The sequence below is a fragment of the Miniopterus natalensis genome, chromosome 4 (assembly GCF_054644295.1).
Source record: "Miniopterus natalensis isolate mMinNat1 chromosome 4, mMinNat1.hap1, whole genome shotgun sequence".
Classification (NCBI taxonomy): Eukaryota; Metazoa; Chordata; class Mammalia; order Chiroptera; family Miniopteridae; genus Miniopterus; species Miniopterus natalensis.
Genome location: NC_142084.1, coordinates 68,033,323 through 68,061,128, shown reverse-complemented (window position 1 = coordinate 68,061,128; position 27,806 = coordinate 68,033,323). Strand labels below are relative to the sequence as shown.

General features: G+C 40.4%; 1 protein-coding gene across 1 annotated transcript; it reads left to right on the top strand.

The window, feature by feature from the left end:
• The first annotated feature begins 1,532 nt into the window (after positions 1–1,532).
• LOC107533265 (uncharacterized) lies at positions 1,533–25,955 on the top strand. Its single transcript, XM_016207867.2, has 4 exons — positions 1,533–1,662; positions 18,769–18,895; positions 23,254–23,326; positions 23,623–25,955. The coding sequence occupies exons 1-4, from the start codon at positions 1,633–1,635 to the stop codon at positions 25,103–25,105; spliced, it is 1,713 nt and encodes a 570-aa protein (XP_016063353.2). The 5' UTR covers positions 1,533–1,632; the 3' UTR covers positions 25,106–25,955.
• Positions 25,956–27,806: the final 1,851 nt, after the last annotated feature.

The window sequence follows — 27,806 nt, the reverse complement described above, 5'->3', positions numbered from 1 at the left end:
TGAGCATTGACCTAGGATCCAGGAGATCGTGGTTCGATTCCTGGTCAGGGCACATGCCCGGGGTTGCGGGCTCGATCCCTAGTCGAGGGCGTGCAGGAGGCAGCCGATCAATGACTCTGTCATCATTGATGTTTCTTTCTATTTCTTTCCCTCTCCCTTCCTCTCTCTGAAATCAATAAAGATATATTTAAAAAAAAAAAAAAGAGCAGAATATTGTGAGCATATTTCACAGTGCTTTAACCATTGAGCCACTGGCTGTTTTTCTGTCTCTTTCCAATTTGGGGAGACAGCAATTTGCCCTGGAATTAATGCTTTGGTAGAGCCAAATTGTTGATTTTAAGTAGGTTAGCTTTTTTTCGGGTGATGGGAATGTCACCTTTTAAGCTCCTTACATGCCAGAGGAGAAATCAGAAGTCTCTGATTCCATTATTTAATGATTGACAGCTACAGCTTTAAAAACCTCGTCCTCCTTCCCCTCATGCCCCACATTTGTACAAAGTGATAGAAAACCTGAGTGCTCACTCCTTCAGCACTGGCAAGAGAGTCAATCCCTGGAAGCCCCTGGCCTGTGTACAAAATCTCACCCTAGCCCACCCCCTAACCTCAACTAAAAAAACAAGCTCCATTTTCCACGTGCTGGAGAGGCCTACCCTGCTGTCTCCAGACACTTCCATTATGGAAGCCATAAACCCTTTTATATATTCCTGTCAGCAAAATGTTATCAACCAAACCTAGAGTGGGGACTCACCTGACTCTGCAGGTGACCATGACAGTTTTAGAAGAAGTAACATGGTATGTAAGTGTATGTATATATATGTGTTATATACAGTGTACACATACACATTTTACTTGATGGTTCTATTGATAAGTACTCCAGATCTTTATATATCAATACATACCACCCTGTGTTCTTAAAAGGTACATAAATTTATGTAACCCATTGTTCTCAGTAGGCACATGGCTTGTTATCAATTTCTGCTGCCAAAACCATGAATGAAAACTCAGATTGCCACTTTACAGGGCAACCAATCAGTGTCTCTCTCACACAGAGATGTTTTTCTCTCTCCCTTCCACTGTCACTGAAAAGCAATGGAAAAAATATCCTCTGGTGAGGATTTAAAAAAAAAAAAAAAAAAGATAAAGTACCAGATGAGTGGGGGTGGGGGACAGAAGGGTGGACATCTCCCCCGGGGAACTGGTCAAATATCAAAATGGAGCCAGACTGATCATTATCTATGGTGAGGTCACTTTTAAGAATATGTTTGGGAAGAAGAGTCACAGTTCCGTGAACAGCCGTGCGGTTAAAGGCAGTACTGCTGGAAGGGCAGATTGTGGCCCACTGCCAAGACCACCGCAGCTCAGACTAGACCTCCGCCCGCTGTCACTCAGTCACGATAGGGCGGGGCCTTGCAACTGCCCAATCGGAGGAGCCCTTGGTAACGTTTGTGGGGGTGGCGCTTTGATAATGGCGTGGACTCCGCGGCCGGCGTGGACGGCGTGGACTGCTTGCTGGTAGCTCCTACTCCTGCCACGTTGTGGACCCTCGCTCGCTTCTCCGAAGGCCTGAGGAAGCTGCGACACATCCTCCGGGGTTGTGGCCTGCACTTGCCGCGGGAGGGAGTCGGAAGGTGGATGACAGGGAACCCCCCGAACCGAGAAATGGTGAGTGGGCGGGGGTGGGTGTCAGGAGATGGGGATGAGGAGGTGGTTGGCCCCCGCCGAGGTGGGACACGGTCTCCCCGAGGTCTCTCCGTAGTCTCCGGACCCGGACCCGAGTGGGCTTGGACGTCAGTCCCCTCCGGCACGCAGCATGGGGGCTCTGCTGGCAGCGCAGACCCGGCCGTGCCGGCCTGTCACTGCGCGTGGTCGCCTCAGCCCTAGGTTATGCGGTGACCACGGGAAGGGTCATCTGGGGACAATCGTGACTCATTTTCCAGGGTTCTGTGCGGAGGAGCTGTGGCGTGTGGGGTCCCCATTTCCTCTTTCTCCCCAGGGGACTCGTTTTCCCCTCACTTTTCCAAATGTTTGGGAAGCAGAGCCTCAAACCCACGACCCTGTCCCCTCAGCCTAACTCTTCCTAGGGTGGCAGTTAGTCCCGACGTTTCCGGGTCTTTCCCCTCTTTCCCAGACGCCATCTTCCCCTGGCCAGTTCGCGGCATCATTATTAACTGTTTGTCCTCCGCGGCGCGTTTCTCACAGACGCACTGTTTTATTATTTGCCCATTGAGCCACGGATTGACTTTTTTCAAGGATTGAGTTTGTGTATACTGTATTTTACATGAGAGGACAGCAGGGAATAGCCGCCTGGAATATGCTGTATGAATCCCTGTTCCTCTCCCCCAGGATCTTTCCTGTGGGAACAGACATCCTAGGGGAAGTCCTTTGGGTGCATGTTCCTCCCGGGAAACTCCTGGGTGATACGTGCTTTCAGCACAATTTCAGGTCAGTGCTGCCCCTCCCTACGTTTGTCACTTTGAAAAGATTTATTCACTTGAAACAGTTTTTCAAGAAATTAAACATTTTAAAAATCACTAGAGCTTGGGATACAGTAAAAAGTATTTCCAAAGAGACAAGAAAGAGGTGGATTTCAGAAAAGAAAAAATAAATTCATTATTACATGCATTAGGTAAAATTTTTGTTTCCCCGCCCCCCAAATGGGTGTAGTAATATTTTGATATCTGTTCTTAACTTTAGGGTGATTTCAAATGGCATGTCAGGGCTTAGACTTACATCATCTAAAAGTGTTCCAATATGATTGTTTACAAATCAGTTTCTTTGACATAATAATTAACTGATATTCATTTCTGATAGAAATAGGTATTTGTGGGTTTCCTTGTTGAACTAGTAAAAGTCCCCTACAACTTTCTTTCCTCCTTGCATGTAAACACTGGGTTTAAGTGATTTTGGATTCTTATAACACTGGGTTTATGTCATTTAAATTATAAGTGGTGATCCGAAACGTTGTGACTGGGGCGCAGAGGCCTGAGGCCAGTGACTCCAAACCACGACCCCAACCTTGAGGGGCAAAGGGAATTTCCTTAGGCCTAGCCATTTTTACATGTTAAGTTTTGCATCCATGATATAGGTGTACTGACAAAGTCTGTGTATAAGTACCACACACTAACTGATTGTGCCACTAGAGGAAGTATGTGAAGGTCAGGAGTTCTGTCTCCTAGACAAAAGGTTTATGAATTTGGGTCAGACTCTTAAAATGAATGAATCAGTCTGAGAGTTTCCTCACGAGAATGAAAGCCTAGGGGAGGGAGCACTTCCATGCTTACAGGAGAGGAGGGCATGTGGAGCTCTCAGAATTCATTCCTGGGGCTGCTCAGGTGGCACATATGGTCCTTCTGCAGGGACTAACCCACTTTAGGAGTTGTAGCTCAACCAGGAGTATCTAGACTTCAAGCTTGAGAATTTTTAACTTTCTGAATGTAAGTTTTTTTTCTTAACTCCAGGCTGCTTATTTGAGCTGATTTTAATATTTACATTTCTTTCTTTTAGATATCTTTATCTATTAAATATTTCAGTCATTTAACTGTAGTTTCTTTTATTATTATTTTTTTATGTTATTTTTCTTTTTTTTTTATTTTTAGGGAGAGAGAGGGAGGATGTGTGGGGGTGGGGGGAGACATCTATTTGTTGTTCCACTTATTTATTTATACATTTGTTGGTTGATTCTTGTATGTGCCCTGACCAGGATCAAACCTGCAACCTTGGCATACGTGCTCTAAACTGAGCTATCTGGCCAGGACTAACTGTAGTTTCTTTTAGTAGTACACAATTTTATTTCCTGTGTGAGTATGAAAGATTTTTGATGTTGGACTTTGAAAATGTAATGTGATTGAGAAATAAGTGTGTAAGGCAAGAAAATCCTGGTACCAAACAGAAATTTTGTTTCGTTTTAGAATCTCAGACTATGAGATGGACATATATAAGTTCTTGGGCACATTTTTCAGTTTAAGATCAGTTTTTGTATCTGCATGTCCCTAGAGAACTTTGATATTTAAAAGGTTATACTATTTTTAAGGCAAATGAATTTCTATTTGAATTGGTATGAGAAAAAAACCTCAAGCTTTTATAAATCTTTGAAAATCATAGTAGGTTTCAGGGATTAAATACAGACCCCTAAACTACTCACTTCTGACAATATCCCCAATGTGAAATAGAGACCAGCTATGTCTCTTTCCTTTTAGTTAGAAGGAGATCTGAAAATTTTTATATTTGACAGTTTGCACTTTTATACTCTTTCATGTTTAAAGAATTTAACCTTAGAATGATTTCCTAAATACAAAAGTTAGAATTAAATTAATATTAAATTTAAAATAGCAGAAGTTAATTAAAAACAAACTATTAAATAGTAATTTATTTATTTTACACAAACAATGCATATGAAGGATAAAAAATTCACTAGACACTAATTTTTAAAAAATATGTGTTTATTGATTTTAGAGAGAGGAAGGGAGAGGGAGAAAGAAAGAGAAACATTGATGTGAGAGCGTAACATCAGTCGGCTGCCTCCTGCACACACCCCCACAGGGAATTGAACCCACAACCCAGATTTGTGCCCTGACTGGAAATTGAACCGGCAACCTTTGAGTGCACAGGAAGATGCTCAACCAACTGAGCCACACTAGCCAGGGCATAGTTACTAATTTTTTTGAAGTCTAGTAGTTTTTTAAGATATGAAATGATGAGATTTCAGTTTTTCCAGAGCATTTCAGGTTTACAGAAAAATTAATCAGAAAGTAGTTTCTGATTAAACTGCAGCCGCAGTTTGTCACATGTCCTATTATTATGTTACACGTATTTGTTATAATTGAGGGATCAATATTGATGCACTAAAGTTCATTCTTTATATTAGTATTGACTCTTTGTGTTATACAATCTATAGGTTTTAGCAAATGTATAATGAAATATAACCATTATTTCTATATCATATATAATAGTTTTGTGTCCCTCAAAATACCCTCTGTTTCACCTATCCATTCATCCCTCCCTCCAACCCCCAGATCCTTCACAAGCAAAGATCTTTTACTGGCTCTTCCAGATTGTCATCTACTTGGAATCATACAGTATGTAGCCATGTCAGAGTATCTTCTCTCACTTAGCAATATACTTTTTAAGTATTCTCCTTGTCTTTTCATGGCTTGAAACCTTATTTTTTTCATCTCTGTACAATATTTCATTATATAGTTATATCACAGGTTGGTTGTTTATTCTACTATTGAAGAATATCTTAATGAATAAGACAGCTATAAATATCTGTTTGTATGTTTCTATGTGAATACAAGTTCTCAACTCATTTGGGTAAAGACCCATATGATCATTAGATCCTATGGGAAGAGCATGTTTAGTTTTGTAAGAAGCTACCTGTGTTCCAAAGTAGACATACCATTTTCCGTTCCCACCAGCAGTGAATAAGGATTCCTGTAGCTTTACATCTTCACCATATTTGGTGTTCTGAGTCTTGAATTTTATCCATTGCAGTAAGTATCTAGTGATCTCTATGGTTGTTTTATATGCAATTCCCCTATGACATTTGATGTTGACCTTATTTTCATATGCTTATTTGCCATTTATGTATCTTCTTCAGTGATGTGTGTTTAGATCTTTTTGCCCATTTTTCATTGGATTGTCTGTCTTCTTATTATTGAGTTTTAAGAGTTCTTTGGACATTTTGGATGCCAGTCCTTTATCAGATAAATGTTCTACAGAGATTTTTTCCTCCCTGGCCTGTGCCCTTCTTTTCATTCTCTTACCACTGTCTTTTGTAGAATGGGGTTTCATTTAATGATCGTTACAATTTGCTTTCGGTGTTGTATCTTAAAATTTGTCAGTTAAACCAAGGTCAACTTGATTTTCTTTGTGATTTTCTAGGAGTTTTTTACTTTTGCATTTTACATTTAGATCTATGATCTATTTTCAGTTAATTTTTGTGAAAAGTAGAAGGTCTATATCTAGATCAATTTTGTTTCTGTTTTTGTTTTTGGATAACCACTATTTCCAGCATTTGTTTAAAATACTTTCTTTTCTCCATTGAATTGCCTTTTAGTCCTTTGTTAAAGATCAGTTGACTGTACTTGTGTGGGTCTATAGGAAAGAAATGGAGTTTTGTATCTGTAAACCTTGCTATATTCTCTTATGAATTCCCAGAGTGATTTTTGGATTCTTTCAAATGTTTACATAGAAAATCATGTCATATTCAAGAAAGTTTTATATCTTGCTTGTTAATCTGTATACCTTTTGTTTCCTTTTATTGCCTTGTTGCATTAGCTGAGTTTTCTAGTACAATGTTGAATAGGAGTAGTGAGAGCAGACTTCTTGCCTTATTCCTTATCTTACCAGAAAAGCATCTAGTTTTTCATCAAGTATGATGTTACCTACAAGTTTTATGTAGATGTTCTTTTTCAAGAACAGAAACTTCCCTCTATTACTAGCTTGTTATTATAACTGAGTGTTGTATTTTATCAAATGCTTTTTCATTTTCCCCTCTTATTCCTGATACAGTAGTGCTCCCGTATCTGCAGGGGATATGTTCCAGGACCCTAGTAGATGCCTGAAACTGCAGGTAGTACTGAACCTACATATGCAATGGGGGTTTTTTTGTACATACATACCTATAATAAAGTTTAATTTATAAATTAGGCAGTTAGAGATTAACATAACTAATAATAAATAGAACAATTATTACAATATACTATAATAAAAGTTATGTGAATGGTTTCTCTCTCAAAATATCTTACTAGACTACACTCACCTTTCTTCTTGTGATGATGTAAGATGATACAGTGCCTATATGATGAGATGAAGTGAGGTAAATGATATAGGCATTAAGATATAGCATAAGGCTACTATTGATCTCCTGATATTTAATCCATTTTGAGTTAATTTTTGTGTATGGTGTAAGATAGTGAACCAGTTTCATTCTTTTGCATGTGGCCGTCCAGTTTTCCTAACACTCTTTTTTTTTTTTTTTAAGTCCTTTAATCGTATTATTTTATTTTACTTTTTTATACCTTTATTGATTTCAAAGAGAGGAAGGGAGAGGGAGAGGGAGAGATAGAAACATCAATAATGAGAGAGAGTCATTGATAGGCTTCCTCCTGCACACACCTGACTTGGGATTGAGCCCACAACCCGGGCATGTGCCCTGACCGGGAATTGAACCCTGATCTCCTGGATCCTAGGCTGATGCTCAACCCCGCTGAGCCACGCCCAGCCAGGCTTCCTAGCACTCTTTATGGAAGAGCCTGGCCTTTCCCATTTTATATTCCTGACTCCTTTGTCATAATTAATTGACCATATAAACATGGGTTTATTTCTAGACTATTCTCTTCTATTGATCTGTGTGTCTGTTTTTATGCCAATACCATATTATTTTAGTCACTACAGCTTTGTGATATAGTTTGAAATTAGGAAGCATGATACCTCCAGATTTGTTTTTCTTTCTCAAAATTTCTTTAGCTATGTGGAGTCATCTGCAGTTCCATACAAATTTTACAGTCATTCTATTTCTGTGGAAAATGCCATTGGAATTTTCATAGGAATTGCAATGAATCTGTAAATTGCTTTGTGTAGTAGGGACATTTTAACAATATTGATTTATCTAATCCCTGAGCATAGAATGTCTTTCTATTTATTTGTCTTCAATTTCTTTCATCAATGTCTTGTATAGTTCAGTATTCAGGTCTTTCAATTTCTTGGTTAAAATTATTCCTGGGTATTTTATTCTTTTTGATGCAGTTGCAAGTGGATTGTTTTTTTGTTTTTTTTAATCTTCACCCAAGGATATGTTTTTATTGATTTTTAGAGAGAGAGAGAGGAACATCAATCGATTGCCCCCATACGTGTCCCAACTGGGGATCGAACCCACAACCCAGGTATGTGCCCTAACCAGGAATCAAACCTGCAACCTTTTGGTGTACAGGACAACACTCCAAGCAACTGAGCCACCTTACCAGGGCTTTTTAATCTGTTGCTGAACTCAGTTTGCTAATATTTTGTTGAGAGATTTTTTTGTATCTAGGTTTATTTGAGATATTGGCCTGTAATTTTCTTTTCTTGTGGCATCCTTATCTGGTTTTGGTATCAGGACAGTGCTTTGTAAAAAAGTGTTCCATCTGTTTTTTAGAATAGTTTGAGGATTGGTTTTAATTCTTTAAATATTTCATAGATTTACCGGTAAAACCATCTGTTCCTAGATATTTCTTTTTGGGAGGTTTTTAATTAATGATTGAATCTTCTTACTAGTAATCAGTCTATTCAGATTTTCTATTTCTTCATGATTCAATCTTAGTAGATTACTTCTAGGAATTTATCCATTTCTTTTAGATAGCCCAATTCATTGGCATATAATTGTTCATAGCAATCTCTTATGAACCTTTTTGTTTCTGTGATACCAGTTGTAAAACCTCCTCCATTTCTGATTTTATTTATGAGTCCTCTCTGTCTTCTTTCTTGGTGAGTCTAGCTTTTGTCAGTTTTGTCAAAGAACAAGCCTTTAGTTTCATTGATCTTTTATATTGTCTTTTTAGTCTCTATTTTGTTTACTTCCACTCTGATCTTTATTATTTTCTTCCTTTTACTAACCTGGCTTCATTTGTTCTTCTTTTTTCTAGTTCCTTGAAGTGTAAAATTGGGTTTTTCAGATCTTTCTTTTTTCTTGATGTAGATATTTATTGCTGTGAACTTCCCTTTTAGAACTGCTTTTGATGCGCCCCATTAGTTTTGGTGTATTGTATTTCCATTTTCGTTTGTCTCAGGGGTGTTTGTTGTTGTTTCTTAAAAGGTTAAGGTTGGTGGTACATGGGCAGGCTAAATAGCCATCTCAGACTGTGGATTGAGAAAAATTGGATGTATTTCAGGAAAGGAGGATAGAGGATGGGGATATCCAAAGGGAAGGGACTACACAGCACTGAGTCAAAGGGTGTTGGGTCCATAATGGCAGCAAAATATACTTGGGACAGTGAAAGAAGGAAGAGCATAGAAGAAGCAACAAGGAGAAACTAGTCTGGGCTGCTTTGGCTCACTGAGAAGTCAAAGAGAGAAGGGGGCCTTGGAGACAGTTTCAGGGGGTAAGCCCAGGATGAGTTGTTGCTGCCCATTGCTCCCCTGGTTGCAAGTCTCATGGGATCCCCTTGGAAAGAAGAAGGGGGAAGGAGATGGCACTGGTGTGCTCCCCTGGGTAGGGTGGTGAGCGAACATTGGGTCCTTTGTCCTGAGCATAGTTATCTCTTTCTTGCAGGTGGAAATCTTAGAGGAGGTCTCAGGAGAGTGTCTCAATAGAATATTCATCAGCTTTCCAGGTGTGCTCCTTCAGGGTCTTCATCTCCACTAGTTGGTTGGTGCCAAGGCCAGGAGGTCATTAGTCAAAGTAGCTGGTCCTGAGGCAGCCACAGCACCATTAGTCTGGTTTTGCTGCCTTCCTGGGCCTGGAACTGAAATGCAACTGAGACCTAGATGTTATCTTTAGGGAGAAAACGCTCAGGGAGTCTAAAGTGCATGACCAGCGATATGCTTGGGGAGGATAGATTACCCTGGGGACAAGTTTCTTGTTTTCCCAGTTTTGCCCCTTGCTAGGCATCCAGGGCTTCCTGACCTGGTGAGTCTCTGTACCTGGGTTTCTGTACCTGGCCCATCTAACATTTCTCTCTTTTTTAAAAAAAATTTCTGTTATTTTGAGTGTAAGTTTACCAAGCTGGGAATAGTGAAACAGGAAGGGCCTAGGTCTAGGACCTAGGATCTAGGTCTAGATCGATGTTTCTCTCTCTCTCCGCTCCCTCTCTAAAATCAATAAAAATATATTTAAAAAATACAATAAAGGGGCTGAGAGAGAGCCAAGGCGGGGCTGCTGTCAGCTCACTGGAGTGTCAGAGAAAAGGGGGTCTTTGGGACAGGTTCAGGGGATTAGCCTGGTCAAGCTGCTATTGCCCATTGCTTGCCTGGTTGCAAGTCCCGTGAGGTCCCTTAGACTTTAGGAGATGCACCCCTGTAGGGGAAGAAGAAAGGAAAGGGAAAGGCGCAGGCATGCTTCTGGGAGGGAGAGTGCACCTGTTGTTTTTCTATTGATTTCTTTGACCTATTGGTAGTTCAGCACCATATTATTTAATCTCCACATGTTTGCAGATTTTCCAGTTTTTTTTCTTACCATTGCATTGTAGCTTGATACCATTTTGGACAGAAAAGATACTTGATGTGACTTTAATCTTTTTAAATTTATTAAGACTTGTTTTATGGCCAATATGACTTATCCTAGAGAATGTTCTTTGTGCACTTAAGAATGTGTATTCTGTTGCTTTTAGATGATATGTCTTTTAAGTCCATCTGGTCTAACATATCATATATCCTTATTAATTTTCTGTCTGGATGATGTATCCCTTGATGAAAGTGGATACAGTCCCCTTGTGTGTAACTTATTTTTTCCTCTTACTGCATTTAGAATTTTCTTATCTTTAACTTTTGACACGTTAATTATAATGTGTCTTTCTGTGGGTCTTGTTGGGTTCATTGTTTTTGGAACTTCCTGGATCTGGATGTTTGTTTCTTTCCCCAGGTTAGGGAAGTTTTCAGCCATTATTTCTTAAAATAAGGTTTCTGACCCCCCCCCCCCCTTTTTCCTCCTTTGGGATGCCTATAATACAAATGTTGTTCTGCTGGATGTTGTTCTATAAATCCCCTAAGCTATCATAACTCCTTTTTCCCCCCGCTGGTCTTATTGGATCAGTTAGTTTCACAGCCTTGCCTTTGGGTTCACTGATCCTTTCTTCTGCTTCAGTCTGCTGTTGAGCCCCTTTATTGTATTTTTTAAATATATTTTTATTGATTTTAGAGAGGGAGCGGAGAGAGAGAGAAACATCGATCTAAAAGAGAAACACCAATCAGTTGTCTCCTATACGCACCCCGACTGGGGATCAAACCTGCAACCTGAATATGTGTCCTGACCAGGAATAGAACTGGCAACCTTTTGGATTATGGGACAGTGCTCAACCAACTGAGTCACACTGGCCAGGGTGCTCTCTGTTGTATTTTTCCACTTAGTTATTTTATTCTTCAGCTGTGATTTGTTAGCTTGTACTTTTATGTTTTCCCTTTGTTGAAATTCTCACTTTGTAGAGAATAGGTGAGCATCTTTATGACTGTTATTTTGAATTCTTTATCAGGTACATCACTTATCTTTTTCATTAAGGTCTTTTTCTGAGGTTTATCTTATATTTTATTAGGAATTTATTGCTATATTTCTTTGTTTTTCTTGACTCTCTGTGTTGGGTTCTATGCTTTAGATGAAAGAGCACTTCTCTCAATTTTGAAGGAGTGACTTTGTATGAGGTGAATCTTATCATTCAACCCTGCCTTAGTTCTTGGTTATCTCTCAAACTTTTGTCATTGTCCAATAAGCCCATTTTCTTTTAGTGCCTCCCACTAGTTGAAGATGTACCAAACCTGTCAGTGCCCCAAAGGAGAGGATCTCAGTCAGCACTTAGATTCAGACATACCGGAAGCCAGCCCTCAGGCAGCAGCTTTTAAATTATGCAATACACCTCTTTCAGGGGAAGACTGGTAGATGGGCATTTCTGTCTGCTCCCTCTGTGCTGAGCTCTGGGGTGATAGCCAATTAAGAATTGTTTCTTTTGCTGGGCTGGCATGGCTCAGCAGTTGAGCCACAACCTATCATCCAGGACATCGCCGTTCAATTCTCAGTCAGGGCACATGCCCAGGTTGCAGTCCCAATTACCAGTAGGGGGCCTGCAGGAGGCAGCCAATCAATGACTCTCTCATCGATGTTTGTATCTCTTTCCCTCTCCTTTCCTCTTTCTGAAATCAATAAAGATATATATTTTTTTAAAAGCATTGTTTCTTTCTTAGCTTCTGTCCTATTGAACCCATGAATACAAGCCCTGCTGGCCAGCAGAGCCAGGCTGTCAAGGGATGCGTTCTTTGGGCAGCAGACACAAAAGCTAGGGCACCAGACGTGTATGCAAGCTCCTTTCTCGGAGACACCAGTGAGCTGGGGCTGGGACAGGATGGGAGAGAGTGTTAAGATGGCACCCTCCAACCTTTCCAGTCTCTGAGAGGATGTAGTTGGGCCCTACCTGTGTGTTTAACTAGAAGCCTACAGCTGTGAAGGTAAGCTAATAATCCTCTTTCACAGATATTGGCAGCCTAGAGTGAGGTTGATGGAAGGTGCAAAGATGGTTATCTCCAGCCTTTGTCTCCAGACAGTATCTCAATAGGTCTCTAGATGTGTGCCAAACCAGAAGCCTGCCCTTCAGACCAAAGCTCCTGGACAAGCAAATAAGCCTTTTTCACAGAAAGAGTGGGGTGTTTTAGTCTGCTCTTTCAGTGCTGTGCCAAGACTAGTTTCTCCTTTGTTGTTCATGGGACCCATGAACAAAAGCCCCACTAGTTAGCCAAAGCTAGACAATTTAGGTGTGCCCCTGGGCAGCAGCCACAAAAATCGGGGCACCAGACCAAGTGTACAAGCTCCTTTCCAGGAGATACTGGTGAGCTAGAGTAAGGCAGAGGTAAAATGTAAAGATTGTACCCACTAGGCTCTGTCTTTGGAGAGTTATTTCAGTAGGCCCCTAGTTGTATGCTAAATTAGATGCCTGCCTTTCAGGCTGCAATTAAGATAAGCTAATAGGCCTCTTTCACAGAAAGACTGGGCATCTGTTCTGTTGCCTCTCTGCTGTACCCTCAGTGTGATAGCCAGTTAAGAACTCTCTTGATTTGTTACATTCCTTTGGGATCCTCAAGCATAAGCCCCAGAGCCAGGTGATCTGTCCCCCAGAGCTAGAGGTGTTTCCCTGGTGACAGCTGCAAAAATCGTGGCACCAGTCAAGGGCACAAGATCCTGAGGACTACTAGATTGCTGGAGAGAGGCAGAGGAAGAGTGGAAATTCCATCCACAGACCTCCGTCTTTAGAGACTATTTCAGTAGGCCCCTAGATGTGTGTTAAAGTAGATGCCTGCCCTTCTGGCTGAGGATTTAAGATAAGCAAGTAAGCCTCTTTTACAGAAGGGATGAGCTCTTTTCATTTGGCTTCCTCTATGCTGGGCCCTCGGGTGGGTGAGTGCACAAGTATGAACCCTTTAAGAACTATTGTTTAGTTTGCCGTAGCCTTGTTGGTGTCATGGACACAGCCCTATTAACTTTCAAAAGGGTTCGTCTTCAGGTGCAGGCCTTAAAAGTTGGGGTGCCAGATGTGGGGTTCAAGATCTTTGCTCCTCAAGAAGTTTGGGGTTTTGAGTTCCCTCCCAGTTGTTGGGTTTCCACAACAGGGGTGGGGTTTATGGCAAGTTTGTATCTCAGCCACTCCTACCTACTTTGATATGGGTTTTATTTCAAGGAAATTGTTTGGTATGTAGCTGTGGATTTGGTGTATCTGTGGGAGGAAATGAATTCAGAATTCTCTTACATCACCATTTTGAACTGGACTATTTTATTCTGCTTACTTTAGGCCTAATTTGCTCTTTTCTGTTGTTTTCTCACAGAGATACTTACATTATGATTATAGGTCATTCTTTTTCTCTAGTTTATTTGTTCAGTGGTATAAAGTTTTTTCTAGGCACTACTCTTACTACTATTACCGCATACAGACAACCTTTGATATATTCTATTTTCATTTCATTTATAGATGATCTCTGACTTTCAATTGTTCAGCTTTACAATGTTGTGAAAGTGATGCCCATACGACCATTCTATTTTTTTACTTTCAGTACAGTATTCAGTAAATTACATGAGATATTCAATACTTTATTATAAAACAGGCTTTGTATTAGATTATTTTTGCCTTACTGTAGTCTAATGTAAGTGTTCTAAGCATGTTTAAGGTAGGCTAGGCTAAGATATAATGTTTGGTAGGTTAGATTAAATGCATTTTGAACTTACGATGGGTTTATCAGGATGTAACCCCTTCATAAGTCAAGGAGCATCTGTAATTCAAAATAAGCTATGATTTCCCTAGAAACTTTTTTTTTTAAATCCTCACTCGAGGATATTTTTTCCATTGCTTTTCAGAGAGAGTGGAAGGGAGGGAGAGAAAAACAGAAGCATCAATGTGAAAGAGACACATTGCTTGGTTGCTTCCCACAGGCACCCCATCTGGGGCCAGGGATCCAGCCTGCAACAGAGGTATGTGCCCTTGAGCGTAATCGAACCCGGGACCCTTCATTTCGCAGGCTGACTCTAACCGCTGAACCAAACCAGCTAGGGCTAGAGACTTTTTAAATTCTCTGTGTTATTTAGAAATGTTGTTTAGGCAGCACTCTCCCTCGTGGGAGCATGACCATGCCTTTCTTCCCTCTCAGGAGTGCAACTCCTAAACTTTAAGAGTCTCCACGAGACTTGCAACCAGGGGACCAATGGGCAGCAGCATCTCGTACTGGGCTAACCCCCTGAACCTGTCTCTGAGGCCCCCTATTCTCTGACTTTTCAGTGGCTAACAGCAGCCCCGCCTTGGCTCACTTCTGTTGCTGTGTCTTTTACTTCTCAGTAAGCCAAAGCAGTCTTTCCTAGGCTTATTGCTTTCCTATAACATGTCTGGGGAGCCAAAGTAGCCCTGCCTAGGCTCTCTCCTGTGCCTCCTTTTATCCTAAGCCCTTCCTTGTTTCACTGTCCCCATCTTTAATAAACATACTCTCAAAATAAAAAATAAAAAGTGTTGCTTAATTTCCATGTGTTTGGGGGTTTTCCAGCTATTTTCCTGTTACTTATTTCTAGATTAATGCCATTGGAGTCTAAAAGCATTATTTTGTATGATTTCTGCTCTTTCAGATGTGTTAAGGTATGTTTTATGTTACAGAAGATGGTTTGTCTTGGTGAATATTCCATGTGAACTTGAGTAGAGTATGTATTCTGCTATCAGTAGATGAAGTATTCCATAAATTTCATTCAAACCAGTTGTTTAGTGCTGTTTGATTCAACTACAGTCATGTACCACATGATGATGTTTCGGTCAGCAACAGAGTTCGTGTATGGCAGTGGTCCCATAAGGTTATAATGGAGCTGAAAAACTATTACTTAGTGATATCACAGCTATCATAATGTTATAGCACAACATATTACAGTTACAATTGCCTACAGTATTTAGTACAATAACACAACGTACAGGTTTGTAGCCTAGGAGCAATAGGCTATACTATATATAGCCTAGGTGTTTAGTAGGCTACACCATCTAGGTTTGTGTAAATGCACTCTGTGATGTCTGCACAACAAAATCACCTATTGATGCATTTCTCAGAGCATATCCCCAGTGTTCAGTGATGCATGACTTTATACCCTTTTTGTTATTTTAATTTTTAATATTTTCCTGATTTCTGTGAATTTCCTGATTATCAATGACATGTTTAGAGATCGGATTACGGTGCAGTTGACAAAGAAATTTGCTTTTCTGTTCAACTCTGAATATTTTAAGATAACAGAATTATAAATGATAACATAGGACATTTTAGATCTTTAGAAATTTTATATGATTTCTAGAACATACTGTTTTGGTAATAATGCTTACAAATACAACATAATTATTATTCCTTATTTGACAATGCTTCCCTTGTATATTAGCATGGCAAACAGGCCTACTTATTTTAATTTCCCCGTTTTAGAAAGAGAGAGGTCATTTTAAATGTTTCAGGAATCTTCTTAAAAATCTCAAAAGTTATTTTCAGGGAAAGGAAAAGACTTTAATTTTTGAATTTTGGGAAGTTTGTCAAATAATATCAAAAGTTTTAAAACACTTGGTCAAGCCCTGGCTGGTGTTGCACAGTGGTTAGAGCGTCAGCCTGCACACTGGAGGGTCGCGGATTCAATTCCTGGTCAAGGGCGCGACCTGGGTTGCAGGTTCTTTCCCTGCCTCCAGTCAGGGCATGTGCAGGAGGCAACCAATTATGTGTCTCTCACATCTGTCTCTCTCTCTCTCTCTCTCTCTCCCTCCCTCCCTCCCTTCCTTACTCTGTCCCTCACTCCCTTTCACTTTCTAAAAAACAATGGAAAAAATATCCTCTGGTGAGGTTTAACGACAACAAAAATGGCTCTCCTATCCATTTCCCCCCCTTTGGTTTGTTTAGTTACAGGTAGTTGTGGGCTTTGTCTACATTTCTGAGTATCTGCAGGGGGGCCTGGGGAGTTGCTGAGGAGGCTTTAAAAAATCCACATGTTAGTGGACCCACACAGTTCAAACCCATCTTATTAGGGTAAGTTCTATTTTCAATTCATCTGTCTCTCCCTTCTAGCATTGCTATCGTTTGTCTCACTTATCCATAAACTATAATTACTGAATACATTGTTACTGTTACTAACTTAAACAAAGTAGTATTTGTCAGATTAAGTACAAATAGTAGGAAAAAGAAGATATTTTACCTTCACTAATTCCTTTTCTTATGCTCTAACTTTCTTATCTTTTACCTTCTTCTGATGAATTTTTAAAATAATTTTTAATTTAACAACAGTTGAAGTACAATATTATATTAGTTTCAGGTGTCTAATCATGCCCTATGATTAGACATTTATATAACTTATGAAGTGATCAACCCAATAAATCTAGTACCCATCTGACACCATATATAGTTATTACAATGTTATTGACTATATTCCTTATGCTGTACTTTACATCCCCATGACTACAATTGGTACTTCTTAATCCCTTCACTTACAGGTAACTGCTTTTCCCTTGCTGCTTTTAAGATTCTCTCCTTGTCTTTAACCTTTGCCATTTTAATTATGATGCGTCTAGGTGTGGACCTCTTTAGGTTTATCTTGTTTAGGACTCTGCAATTCTTGTGCTTATCCATTTCTTTTGCCAGGTTAAGGAAGTTTTCTGTCACCATTTCTTCAAATAGGTTTCCAATTCCTTGCTCTATCTTCTTCTTCCAGCATCCCCATGATATGAATGCTGGTATGCTTGGTGTTGTCCCAGAGGCCCCTTAAACTGTCTTCATTTTTTTGGATTCTTTTTTCTTTTTGCTATTCTGATTGGATATTTTCTGCTTTCTTATCTGTCAACCCACTGATTCAGTCTTCTGCTTCATTTCATCTGTTGATTCCCTTTAATGTATTCTTCATTTTAGTTACTGTATTCTTTATTTCTGACTGGTTTTTATAATTTCTATTTTCTTTTTTTATGCCATTGGAATTCTCACTAAGTTTCTTGAGCATTTTTGTAACCATTGTTTTGAACTGTGTATCTGGTAGTTTGCCTCCATTTCATTTATTTCTTCTTCCAGAGATTATTTCTGTTCTTTCATTTGGGACAGGTTTGTTTGTCTCCCATATTGGCTGTCTCTCTGTGTTTGTTTCTATGTAAAAGGTAGATCTGCTGTGTCTCCCAGTCTTGGTGAGGTGGCCTTATGTGGTACATATCCTGTAGGGCCCAGTGGTGTAGCCTCTCAGGTCACCTGAGCAGGGCACTCCAGGTACACCCTCTTTGTGGGCTGTGTGTATACTTCTGTTGTAGTTGATCCTTGATTGCTCTTGGCATATCATTGGGAGGGATTAATACCCTAGGCCAGTTGTCTTTGAGGACTGACTGTGACTACATCAGAGATGCTGCTGTGCAGGAGCAAACCCCACGGAGCAGAACTCCTTTCAGTGGGGCTCAGCGTTATCTGAAGCTGGCCACCAGATGCACTGGATCAGGGTCCTCCTGGGAGATGCAGGCCAAGGTCAGCTGCCTCCTGTGCCCTGCCCAGGGCCACCTGGCATGAACTACAAAGCAGTCTGTAGGTGGCTGCTACGTGTTCTGGGCTTGAAGGTGCCCAGGAGAGGCCAAGCTGAAAACCAAGTCTGGCTGATGCTAGTTCTGGGCTTGGAGCCATTGAGCAAGAGGTATGCAGCATGCAGAGGCCAGATGCTGCTTGTTTGGGATTTGTGAACCTTTGAGAGATTTTAAGAAAGATCACAGCATGAGCCAAGACAGGCTTTTGGTATGGAAAAGCCACTGGAGACGGCTTCAGTGGTTGGGGTGAGGTCTCAGTGAATCACCAGGGTAGGGAGACAGTGTTAGTCAGATTGATGGAGACTCAGATATGGCACTCAGCTGCTGGCTCTGCAGGGTACGTGAACAATGGCCTCTGCCAGTACTTCTGTCTGGGAGAAGGCTGCCCCTCTAGCCCTCACCCTGATGCCAGACAATTCCATTCATGCCAGTATGTCTCTGGCATCTTTTGAGCTGCTGCCCCAGTGCTGGAACTCAGAGGGAGTAAGTCTGCTTAAGTCTGTGCACCAGTTCTTTAAGAGGAACACCTGGGACTCCAGCAGCCCTCTGTCTCAGCCACAATCCCCACTGGTTTTCACAGCCAGAAGTTATAGAGACTTCTCTTTCCGGCACTGAAACCCTGGGCTGGTGTGGGACTGAGACCCCTTGCTCATCAGGGGGGACCTCCCCAGCCGAGATATCCCTCCTGATTTTTAACCACCACATGTGGGTGTGGGACCAGCCCATTCCACATCTCTACTCCTACCAGTCTTAATGTGGCTTCTTCTTTATATCCTTAGTTGTAGGACGTCTGTACAGCTACATTTCAGGTGGTTCTGAATGATGGTGGTTCTGTAGTTCAGTTGTAATTTTGATATGGTTATGGGAGGATGCAAGTATTGCATGATGCTGTTAAATTTATGAGGAAGTGTGGACAGAATAAGTTTCTGATGACCAAGACATAAAATAAGTGTTTGGAGACCACAGAATCATATGTAACCTTCCTATAAATTCAGTATAAATCCCCAGTGCTGTTAGATTCACACATCCTACTATATACATATTTGCAATGTTTTAGGACTCAGTGACCTTTGAGGATGTGGCTGTGAACTTCACCCTGGAGGAGTGGGCTTTACTGGATCCTTCACAGAAGAAACTCTATAGAGATGTGATGAAGGAAACCTTCAGGAACCTGGCCTCCATAGGTAAGGATGACAACTTTCTTACTTAATTTGTCAGAGAACAAATTTTTTTTTTTGTTATTGCTTGCACTGCGTCCCAAAAGTTTTGACATGTCATCTTGTCATTCTCATTTATCTCTGTCTTTTGATCTCCTTTTATTTCTTCTTTGACCTTGTCATTTTTTTAGTAGCATGTTGTTTAATCTTCACATATTTGTGGGGTGGTTATTTTGTGGGGGTTTTCTTTTTTCTTTCTTTCTTTTTGCAGTTGACTACTAATTTCAAAGCATTGTGGTTGAAGAATATATTTGGTACGAGTGCAATTTTTTTTTTAGATTTTGTATTGATTTTTAGAGAGAAAGGGAGAGGAGAGAGAGAGAAACATGGATGTGAAAACAAAACATTGATCGACCACCTGCACACTCCCCACCAAAGATTGAGCCCAAAACCCAGGATGTGCCCCAACAGGGAATTGAACTGGCAACTGAACCGGCAACCTTTCCGTGCACAGATGATGCCCAACCAGCTGAGCCACATTGGCCAGAGCGAGTTCAATCTTCTTAAATTTGTTGAGGCTAGTGTTGTGATGCAGCATATGGTCTGTCCTTGAGGGTGTTCCATGTGCACTGGAGAAGAAGGTATAATCAGGTGTCCTGGGATGAAAGGCTCTGTAAGTGTCAATTATGTCCATTTGGTCTAATGTGTCATTTAAGGCTGATATTTCTTTATTGATTTTCTGTTTAAATGATTTATCTATAGCTGTCAATGGGGTATTTAGGTCCCCTACTATAATTGTGTTTTTGTCAGTGTCTCTCTTTGGCTCTCTTAGTAGTTCCTTTATATTTCGGTGCTCCCTTATTGGATATATATGTATTGAAAAGTGTTACGTCTTCTTGATGTAGTGTTCCCTTTATCATTATAAAATGTCCATCTTTGTCACTTGTTACCTTTGTTATCTTGAAATCTGTTTTGTCAGATATAAGTATGTCTACACCTGCTTTTCTGTGGATGCCATTTGCATGGAGAATCATTTTCCACCATTTCAGTATGAGTCTATATTTGTCTTGCACCTTAGACGAGTCTCCTGAAGACAACATAAGGCTAGGCTTTGTTTTTTTATCCAATCTGTGCCTCTTTTTTTTTTTTTTTAATCCTCACCTGAGTATAATTTTTCCATTGATTTTTTTTTAGAAAGTGAAGGGGAGGGAGGGAGTGGGAGAGAGGGAGAGAGAGGAAAAAAAAGAAAAAGAAACATCAACATGAGAAAGACACATCGATTAGTTGCCTCCTGCACTCGCCCCAACTGTGGCTGGGGATTGAACCTGCAACTGAGGTACATGCCCTTGACTGGTAATCAAACCTGAGACCCTTTGGTCCACGGCCAATGCTCTAACCACTGAGCAAGACTGTCCAGGGCTACTCTGTGCCTCCTTATTGGTGAATTCAGTCCATTTACATTTAGGGTAATTATTGATTGTATGTAGATTTCCTATAGCCATTTTATCCTTTGTTTTCTGGTAGCTCTGTGCCTCCATTGGTTCTTTTCCTATGTGTTTCTGTCTGTTGTGTTTGTTTGGTGGTATTTTATCCTTTTTTCTTCTATTTCCTTTTTTTCCTTTTAAGTTATCTGTCTCAATTTGGGTTTTTTTCTGTGGGGTCAGCATTTGGTTTATATAAAAGAAAATTTCATATATATAGTAGTCCTTTTTCTTCTGAATGCATCTAATCTCCACCCCCCTTTTGCAAATTCAGCTCTTAACAAGTATTTCTTGCACATCAGTGTTGTTTCAAGATGTGGAAAAGGGAATATATTAGCAAATAAACTAAGCATGGTCAGAATTCATCATGGACTTAGAATCTAATAATTTTTTTAAATTTATCTTTATTGTTGAAAGTATTACAGGTGTCCCTTTTTTCCCCCCATTGACCCCCTCTACCTCACTCCCACACCCTCCCCAGGCCTTCACCCCATTATTGTCTGTGTCCGTGGGTTATGCATATATGCATATAACTTCTTTGGTTAATCTCTTCCCACTCCCCTTCCCTCTTCCTCTGAGATACAACCGTCTGTTGCATGCATCAATGTCTCTGGATCTATTTAGTTTGTCAGATTCCTTTGTTCATTAGCTTCTTCTTAAAGAAGACCCTTCAACATGTCCTGTAGTGCTGGTCTGGTGGTGATGAACTCCTTTAGCTTTTTCTTATCTGTGAAGCTCTTTATCTGACCCTCATTTCTAAATGATAGCTTTGCCGGTAGAGTAATCTTTGTTGTAAGTTCTTGCTTTTCATCACTTCGAATATTTCTTACCACTCACTCTGGACTACAAAGTTTCTGTTGAGAAATGAGCTGACAGTCATATGGGTGCTCCCTTGTAGGTAAATAACTGCTTTTCTCTTGCTGCTTTTGGGCCTCTTTGGGTTCTCTTGTTTGGTACTCTGCTTCCTGGACTTGTAAGTCTTTTTCTTTCACCAGGTACGGTAAGTTTTCTGTAATTATTTTTTCACAGGTTTTCAACTTCTTGCTCTCTTCTCCTTCTGGCATTCCCATAATGCAAATGTTGAGCCGCTTGAAGTTGTCCCAGAGACTCCTTACACTATCTTCATATTTCTGGATTCTTTTTTCTTTTTGCTCTTCTGACTGGGTGTTTTTTGTTTCCTCATATTCCAAATTGCTGATTTGATTCTCAGTGTCCTCTACTGTACTGTTGATTTCCTATAAGTTATTCTTCATTTCAGTTCGTGTAGCCTTCATTTCTCATTGGTACTTTATGTCAGTGATGATCTTGCTAGTTTCCTTAATAGTCTTACTAAGACCCTTGAGCATCCTTATAACCGTTATTTTGAACTCTATATCTACTAGCTTGCTTGGCCCCATTTCATTTAGTTCGTTTTCTGGAGATTTCTTCTGTTCTTTCATTTGTGACATGTTTCTTTGCCTCCACATTTTGTCTGCTTCCTGGTATTTGTTTCTATGTATAAGGAAGAGCTGCTATGTCTCCTGGAATTCGTAGAATGACTTTGTGTAGTAGGTGTCCTGTAGGGTCCAGTAGCTCAGCCTCCCCAGTCACCTGAGCTGGGCCTTCTAGGTGCTCCCCTGTGTAGGCTGTGTGCATTGTCCCATTGTAGTTGAGCCTTGGTTGCTATTGGTGTCCCTGGGAGGAATTGACCCCCAGGCCAATCAGCTGTGAGGACCAGCTACAGCTATAGCCAAAGAGCTAGTGTGCTGGAGACAACCCTAGGGAGCAGGATTTACTTCAGTGGAGCTTTGGTGTTCACTGAGTCTTCCTCTTGAGTGTGTCATTTGTGGATGTTGTAGGGCTGTAGTCCAGCATGGTTGAAGCTGACCACTAGGAACACTGACTCTGGGGCCTCCCAGGAGGTTCAAAGTCAGCCTCTTCCTGTGCCTTGCTGAGGGCCACCCAGCATGAGCTGCACAACAAACCATAGATGGCTGCTACTTGTGCTGGGCTTGTAGGTGCGCAGGAGAGTCCAAGGTATGAATCAGTGCAGGCTGCGGCTTGTGCAAGGCCTGGGGCCGCTGCTGCTTGTTTTAGAGATTTTAGGAAAGTCTTAAGCATGAGCTAGAGAGGCCACTTGCATGGAAAAGCCACTGCAAATGGCTTGGATGAGTTTGGAAGCAGAGAGGGGCAGGGTCTCTGGGAATCACCAGAGTGGGGCGAAAGGTGTGAGTCAGGTTGCTGGTGATTCAAATATGGCGCCTGCTTGCTGGCTCAAGGGGAGGAAGGCTCGTCAAAGGAGCAATGACCCCTGCTAGCTCTCTGTCTGGGAGAAAGCTGCCCCTCCAGCTCTTGCCCCAATTCCATGCAAGTTAGTTCCTCGCCAAATGTCCCAGGTTCCTTTCAAGCTGCTTCCCAGCACTGGAGCTCAGAGGGAGTGTGTCAGAGTAAGTCCGTGTGACGGCCCTTTAAGAGATGCTGCCTGAGACTCCCTCAGCCTCCACTTCGCTCAGCCTCACTCCACGCTGGTTTTATACAGACCTAAGTTGTAGGGACTTCTCTTCCCAGCACTGGAACCCTGGGCAGGGGGCCTCACTCCTCCAGGAAACCTCCACCGCCAAGATATCCCTCCCGGTTTTAAACCACTGATGCAGGACTGCGGCCATGTCTCCACAGATCTGCCCTGATCTGCCCTGCATCTCCTCCCCTCCTACTGGTGTCGATGCTTCTTCAGTTCCCTAGTTGTAGGACTTCTGTTCAGCTAGATTTCAGGAGGTTCTGAATGATGGTTGTTCTGTATTTTAGTTGTAATTTTGATGTGGTTGTGGGAGGCAGCGGATACCTCTGTTACCTATTCCACCATCTTGTTCTCTCAGAACCTAATTTTTTTTTCTAATTTCTAATAATTTGGAATTATTTTTCTAGGTCTGCATTTAGGAGAAAACTGGGAAGATCATAACACTGAATATCAGTACAAAGCCCAGGAGAGAAAACTACGGTGAGTCACTCAATAAACAGCATTGTTCCACATGAGAATTCTAACATGTCATGGATTTTTAAAAACAAGCAAATAAAACAACTTCAAATTTATTTACCCTTAACCTCATATATTAATATCACTGTTTTCAGAATAGCTAAGGTTAAGTCCTCTTACAGAGCATCAGTATATTGAAACAATTCAGAAAGGACAGAAAACGTTCACTTGTGTTGTAAATTATAAAAATATAATTCCAACAACCTACTGATAAATAGGAAATTAACCAAAAAAATAATAATATTTCTCATTTTTTACAGAAGTCATATGGTAGAAAAATTCCATGAAAGTAAAGAAGGTAATCAGTGTGGAGAAACCATCAGCCAGATTCCAAATCTTAATCTGAACAAGAGAACTACTTCTGGTGTAAAATCATTTAAATGTAGTGTATGTGGAAAAGTCTTCGTGCGTCATTCATCCCTTAATAGACATATCAGATCTCACACTGGACACAAACCTTATGAGTATCACGAATATGAAGATAAGCCATATAAATGTAAGGAATGTGGGAAAGCCTTCAGTTACCACAAATCTGTTCACAGACATGAAAGGACTCACACTGGAGAGAAACCTTATGAATGTAAGGAATGTGGGAAAGCCTTCACATGGCTCACAACCTTTCGAAGACATATGATAACACACACTGGAGATGCTCCTTATAAATGTAATGAATGTGGGAAAGCCTTTAGTTGTTCCACTTCATTTCGAGCACATGAAAGAACTCACACTGGAGAGAAACCCTATGAATGTAAACAGTGTGGTAAATCCCTGAGATCGCCTCTAGGTTTGCGAATACATGAACGAAATCACACTGGAGAAAAACCCTATGAATGTAAGCAGTGTGGTAAAGCCCTCAGTTGTCCCAGTTCTTTTCGAAGACATGAAAGGACTCACACTGCAGAGAAACAATATGAATGTAGACAGTGTGACAAAACCTTCAGTTCTCCTCTAGGTTTACGAATACATGAAAGAATTCACACTGGAGAGAAACCCTATGAATGTAAGGAATGTGGTAAAGCCTTCATTTCTCTCTCAAGCATTCGAACACACATGATAACACACACAGGAGAAGGACCTTATAAATGTAAGGAATGTGGGAAAGCATTCATTTGTCCCAGTTCTTTTCGATCACATGAAAGGACTCACACTGGAGAAAAACCATATGAATGTAAACAGTGTGGTAAAACCTTCAGTTGGCCCAGTTCCTTCCGAATACATGAAAGAACACACACTGGAGAGAAACCCTATGAATGTACAGAATGTGGGAAAACTTTCATTTATCGCACAACCTTTCAAGGACACATGAGAAAGCACACTGGAGAGAAACCTTATAAATGTAAAGAATGTGGGAAAGCCTTCATTTCTTCCTCAAGTGTTCGAACACACATGATAATGCATACTGGAGATGGACCTTATAAATGTAAGGAATGTGGGAAAGCCTTCAATTTTCCCAGTTCATTTAGAATACATCAAAGGACTCACACTGGAGAGAAGCCCTATGAATGTAAACAGTGTGGTAGAGCCTTCAGTTGTTACACATCATTTCGAACACATGAAAATACTCATACTGGAGAGAAACCCTATGAATGTAAAGAATGTGGAAAAGCCTTCATTTATCGTACTACCTATCGAGGTCATGTGAGAATGCACACTGGCGAGAAACCATACAAATGTAAAATATGTGGGAAAGCTTTTAGTCGTCCCAGTTCCTTTAGAAGGCATGAAAGATCTCATACTAAATAAAAACCTCTTGAGTGTAAGCAGTGTGGACAAAGACATCAGCTGGCCTTCATTCTTACATGTGAAAGCCCCCTGGAATGAAACCCTGTAAATATAAGTAATATGAGAAAGTCTGATACAAATTAATCCATATATAATGTTCCAGAAAACTATAATATGAAAGAATTATTATAAAAATTATAAATATATTGTCTTTATCAGTGCATTTTTAAAGTGGACTTCTGAACTGTGGATATTTACTACTTCCAAAAATGAACATTGAGGCAATACTCTTCAAGCAATACTAGATAAGATTAATGGGTATTTTCTCCTTAAATAAGTTAACATTTTTCTCTCTTCATTTTGGAGACTGTTTGATCTATAGGTAAACAGAAGTGTATTTCTAATATACAGGTAGGTTTAATTTTTATGATCCTATTGTTTTATAAATAAGAAGCTATTGATAAATGATATTTTGGTATTTGTTGGGATTTTCCTACTGGCCACCTGTGCCAAGTACTGGATATCCCGTACCCATTATATATTCCATCTTTCTTATGAGAAAACCTACTCTCTTGTTTTGGCCAGAAGACCCTTATTCCATTTTATTCCATTTTCCTTGCTAATAAAAGATGACTTAAATTTGTAAATATTGCAGTTTATTATAGAGTATAGTCTCATGTGAATGACAGTTGACCCTTGAACAATGCAGGTGTTAGGGGTGCTGACCTCCCATACAGTTGAAAATCTGAGTATGACTGCAGTCAGCCCTCTACATACACAGATTCCCAGCCACGGAGTTGATGTTTGGACTGTGTAAGTCAATAGAAAAAAATCCATGAATAAGTGGATCTGCACAGTTCAAACCCATATTGTTCAAGGGTAAACTGTATTTACATATTTTGCCTTTTGCTCTTTGTCATTCCTTCAGGCTGGGACTTAAGTAATAGACTTTGCATTAATACAGACCTGTTATTGGACAATAACATGTAGAATTGGAGATGGCTCTTATAAATTGTGTTTTGTCACCTGGGTAATGTGACAATTTCTAGGATCTGTTTCTTTTATGGTTCCATGTTAGCTGCAGCTGAGGAGAAGAAAGATGAGAAGGAGGAATCAGAGGAGTCAGATGACAACATGGGATTTGGCTTGTTCAATTAGTCTCATTCCCCGGAAAATAAAACCCATTTTACGTTAAGAAAAAATTTTTTCATGTTAGAATTCACCTATATCCTCACTTGTGTGAGATTTGGAATGCAGGGGTACAGGAGGCATTGTTTAGTTTTTGGAGCCACCATACAGGGAGGGAAACAGATGCACAGGAGCTTTAAGGACACCTGCTTCCAGGTAGTTTTTCTGATTCCTTGTTCTGCCAATCAAGAGTACCCTCAAAACCACAATCAACTGCTTAACTTCCATTTTCTCAGAGATGTAGGTTTCCACACATCTTCATAAGTTCCACATCAAAAATCCATCATTGTTTCAATTTTCCTGTAATTTTCTATGTCTCCACCAGGCAACTAAGTTGAACTTTCATGGTTTGGAGTATTCTCTGATACTTGGACTTCCATTGCCTCTAGATTGGATTCATATAAAGTCTAATTAGTAAACACCTTGTTCTGGTAATACTGCTCATGACCATGTATTCCTGATTCCACTATGACAGCTGCAGTAGTGCTGTCCAAAAGAACCATGTTGGCCCTGGCCAGATAGCTTAGTTGGTTACAGCAGCATCCCAATACACCAAGGTCATAGGTTCAATCCCCGGTCAGGGCACATGTGCAAGAATCAACCAATGAGTACATAAATAAGTGGAACAACAATTCCTCTCTCTCTCTCTGCCCCTCCCCCTCCCTTTCTCCCTCCTTCCCTCCCTCTCTCTCTCAAATAAATAAATTTTAAATTTCTGTTTTAAAAAAACCATGTTGGAGTTTGTTCCTCTACTGCACTGTGTAGTAATTTCTCTGACCCACTCTGTCCATGTGAGAATAAGCACCTTCTTCATATTAGGCAGATGTTTCCCATTGCTCACAGCTGTACATAATTCTGCAGTATGTTTTCAGTTGGTGTTTGTGATTAAAAACTGCATTTTTGTCAAAATCTTTGGTAAGTTCTTAGGAATATTTTATTAACTGTTTTCATACAATTTGTATATAACAATTATTGTGATTTTCATTTCCTGAGCACTTAGTATATTAAAATATCCCATCAGATCAACTTTGTAATTTTGTCAAGTTAATAGTTTTATATTCTCATTACCTTGTGTTTACATGTTTGGTTATTTTTTTCCTCAGGTAAATCGTATTGTTTTTATCCTTTTATAGTTTTTGTCTTAAAACTAATTTCTCAGGCATTTGTTTTGTCAGTGCCATCTTGTCAAAACCCACCAGGATCACACCAGCAGCCTGCAAGAGTAGGATATATTGTACTGTTAATAACTGTAGCCCAACTGGTGTGGCTCACTTGGTTGAGCATCATTCTATGCACCAAGAGATTGCCGGTTCAGTTCCCAGTCAGGGCACATGCTTGGGTTGCGGGCTCAGTCCTCAGTTGGAGACATGCAGGAGACAGCTGAGCAATGTTTCTCTCTCATCGATGTTTCTATCTCCCTCTCCCTTACACTCTAAAATCAATAAAAACATACTTTAAAAAAAAAAAAAAAGACTGTAAACCCTAAATGACTGGATTTGTTAGTAAGAGAGTGCTCAAAATGGCATATATAATT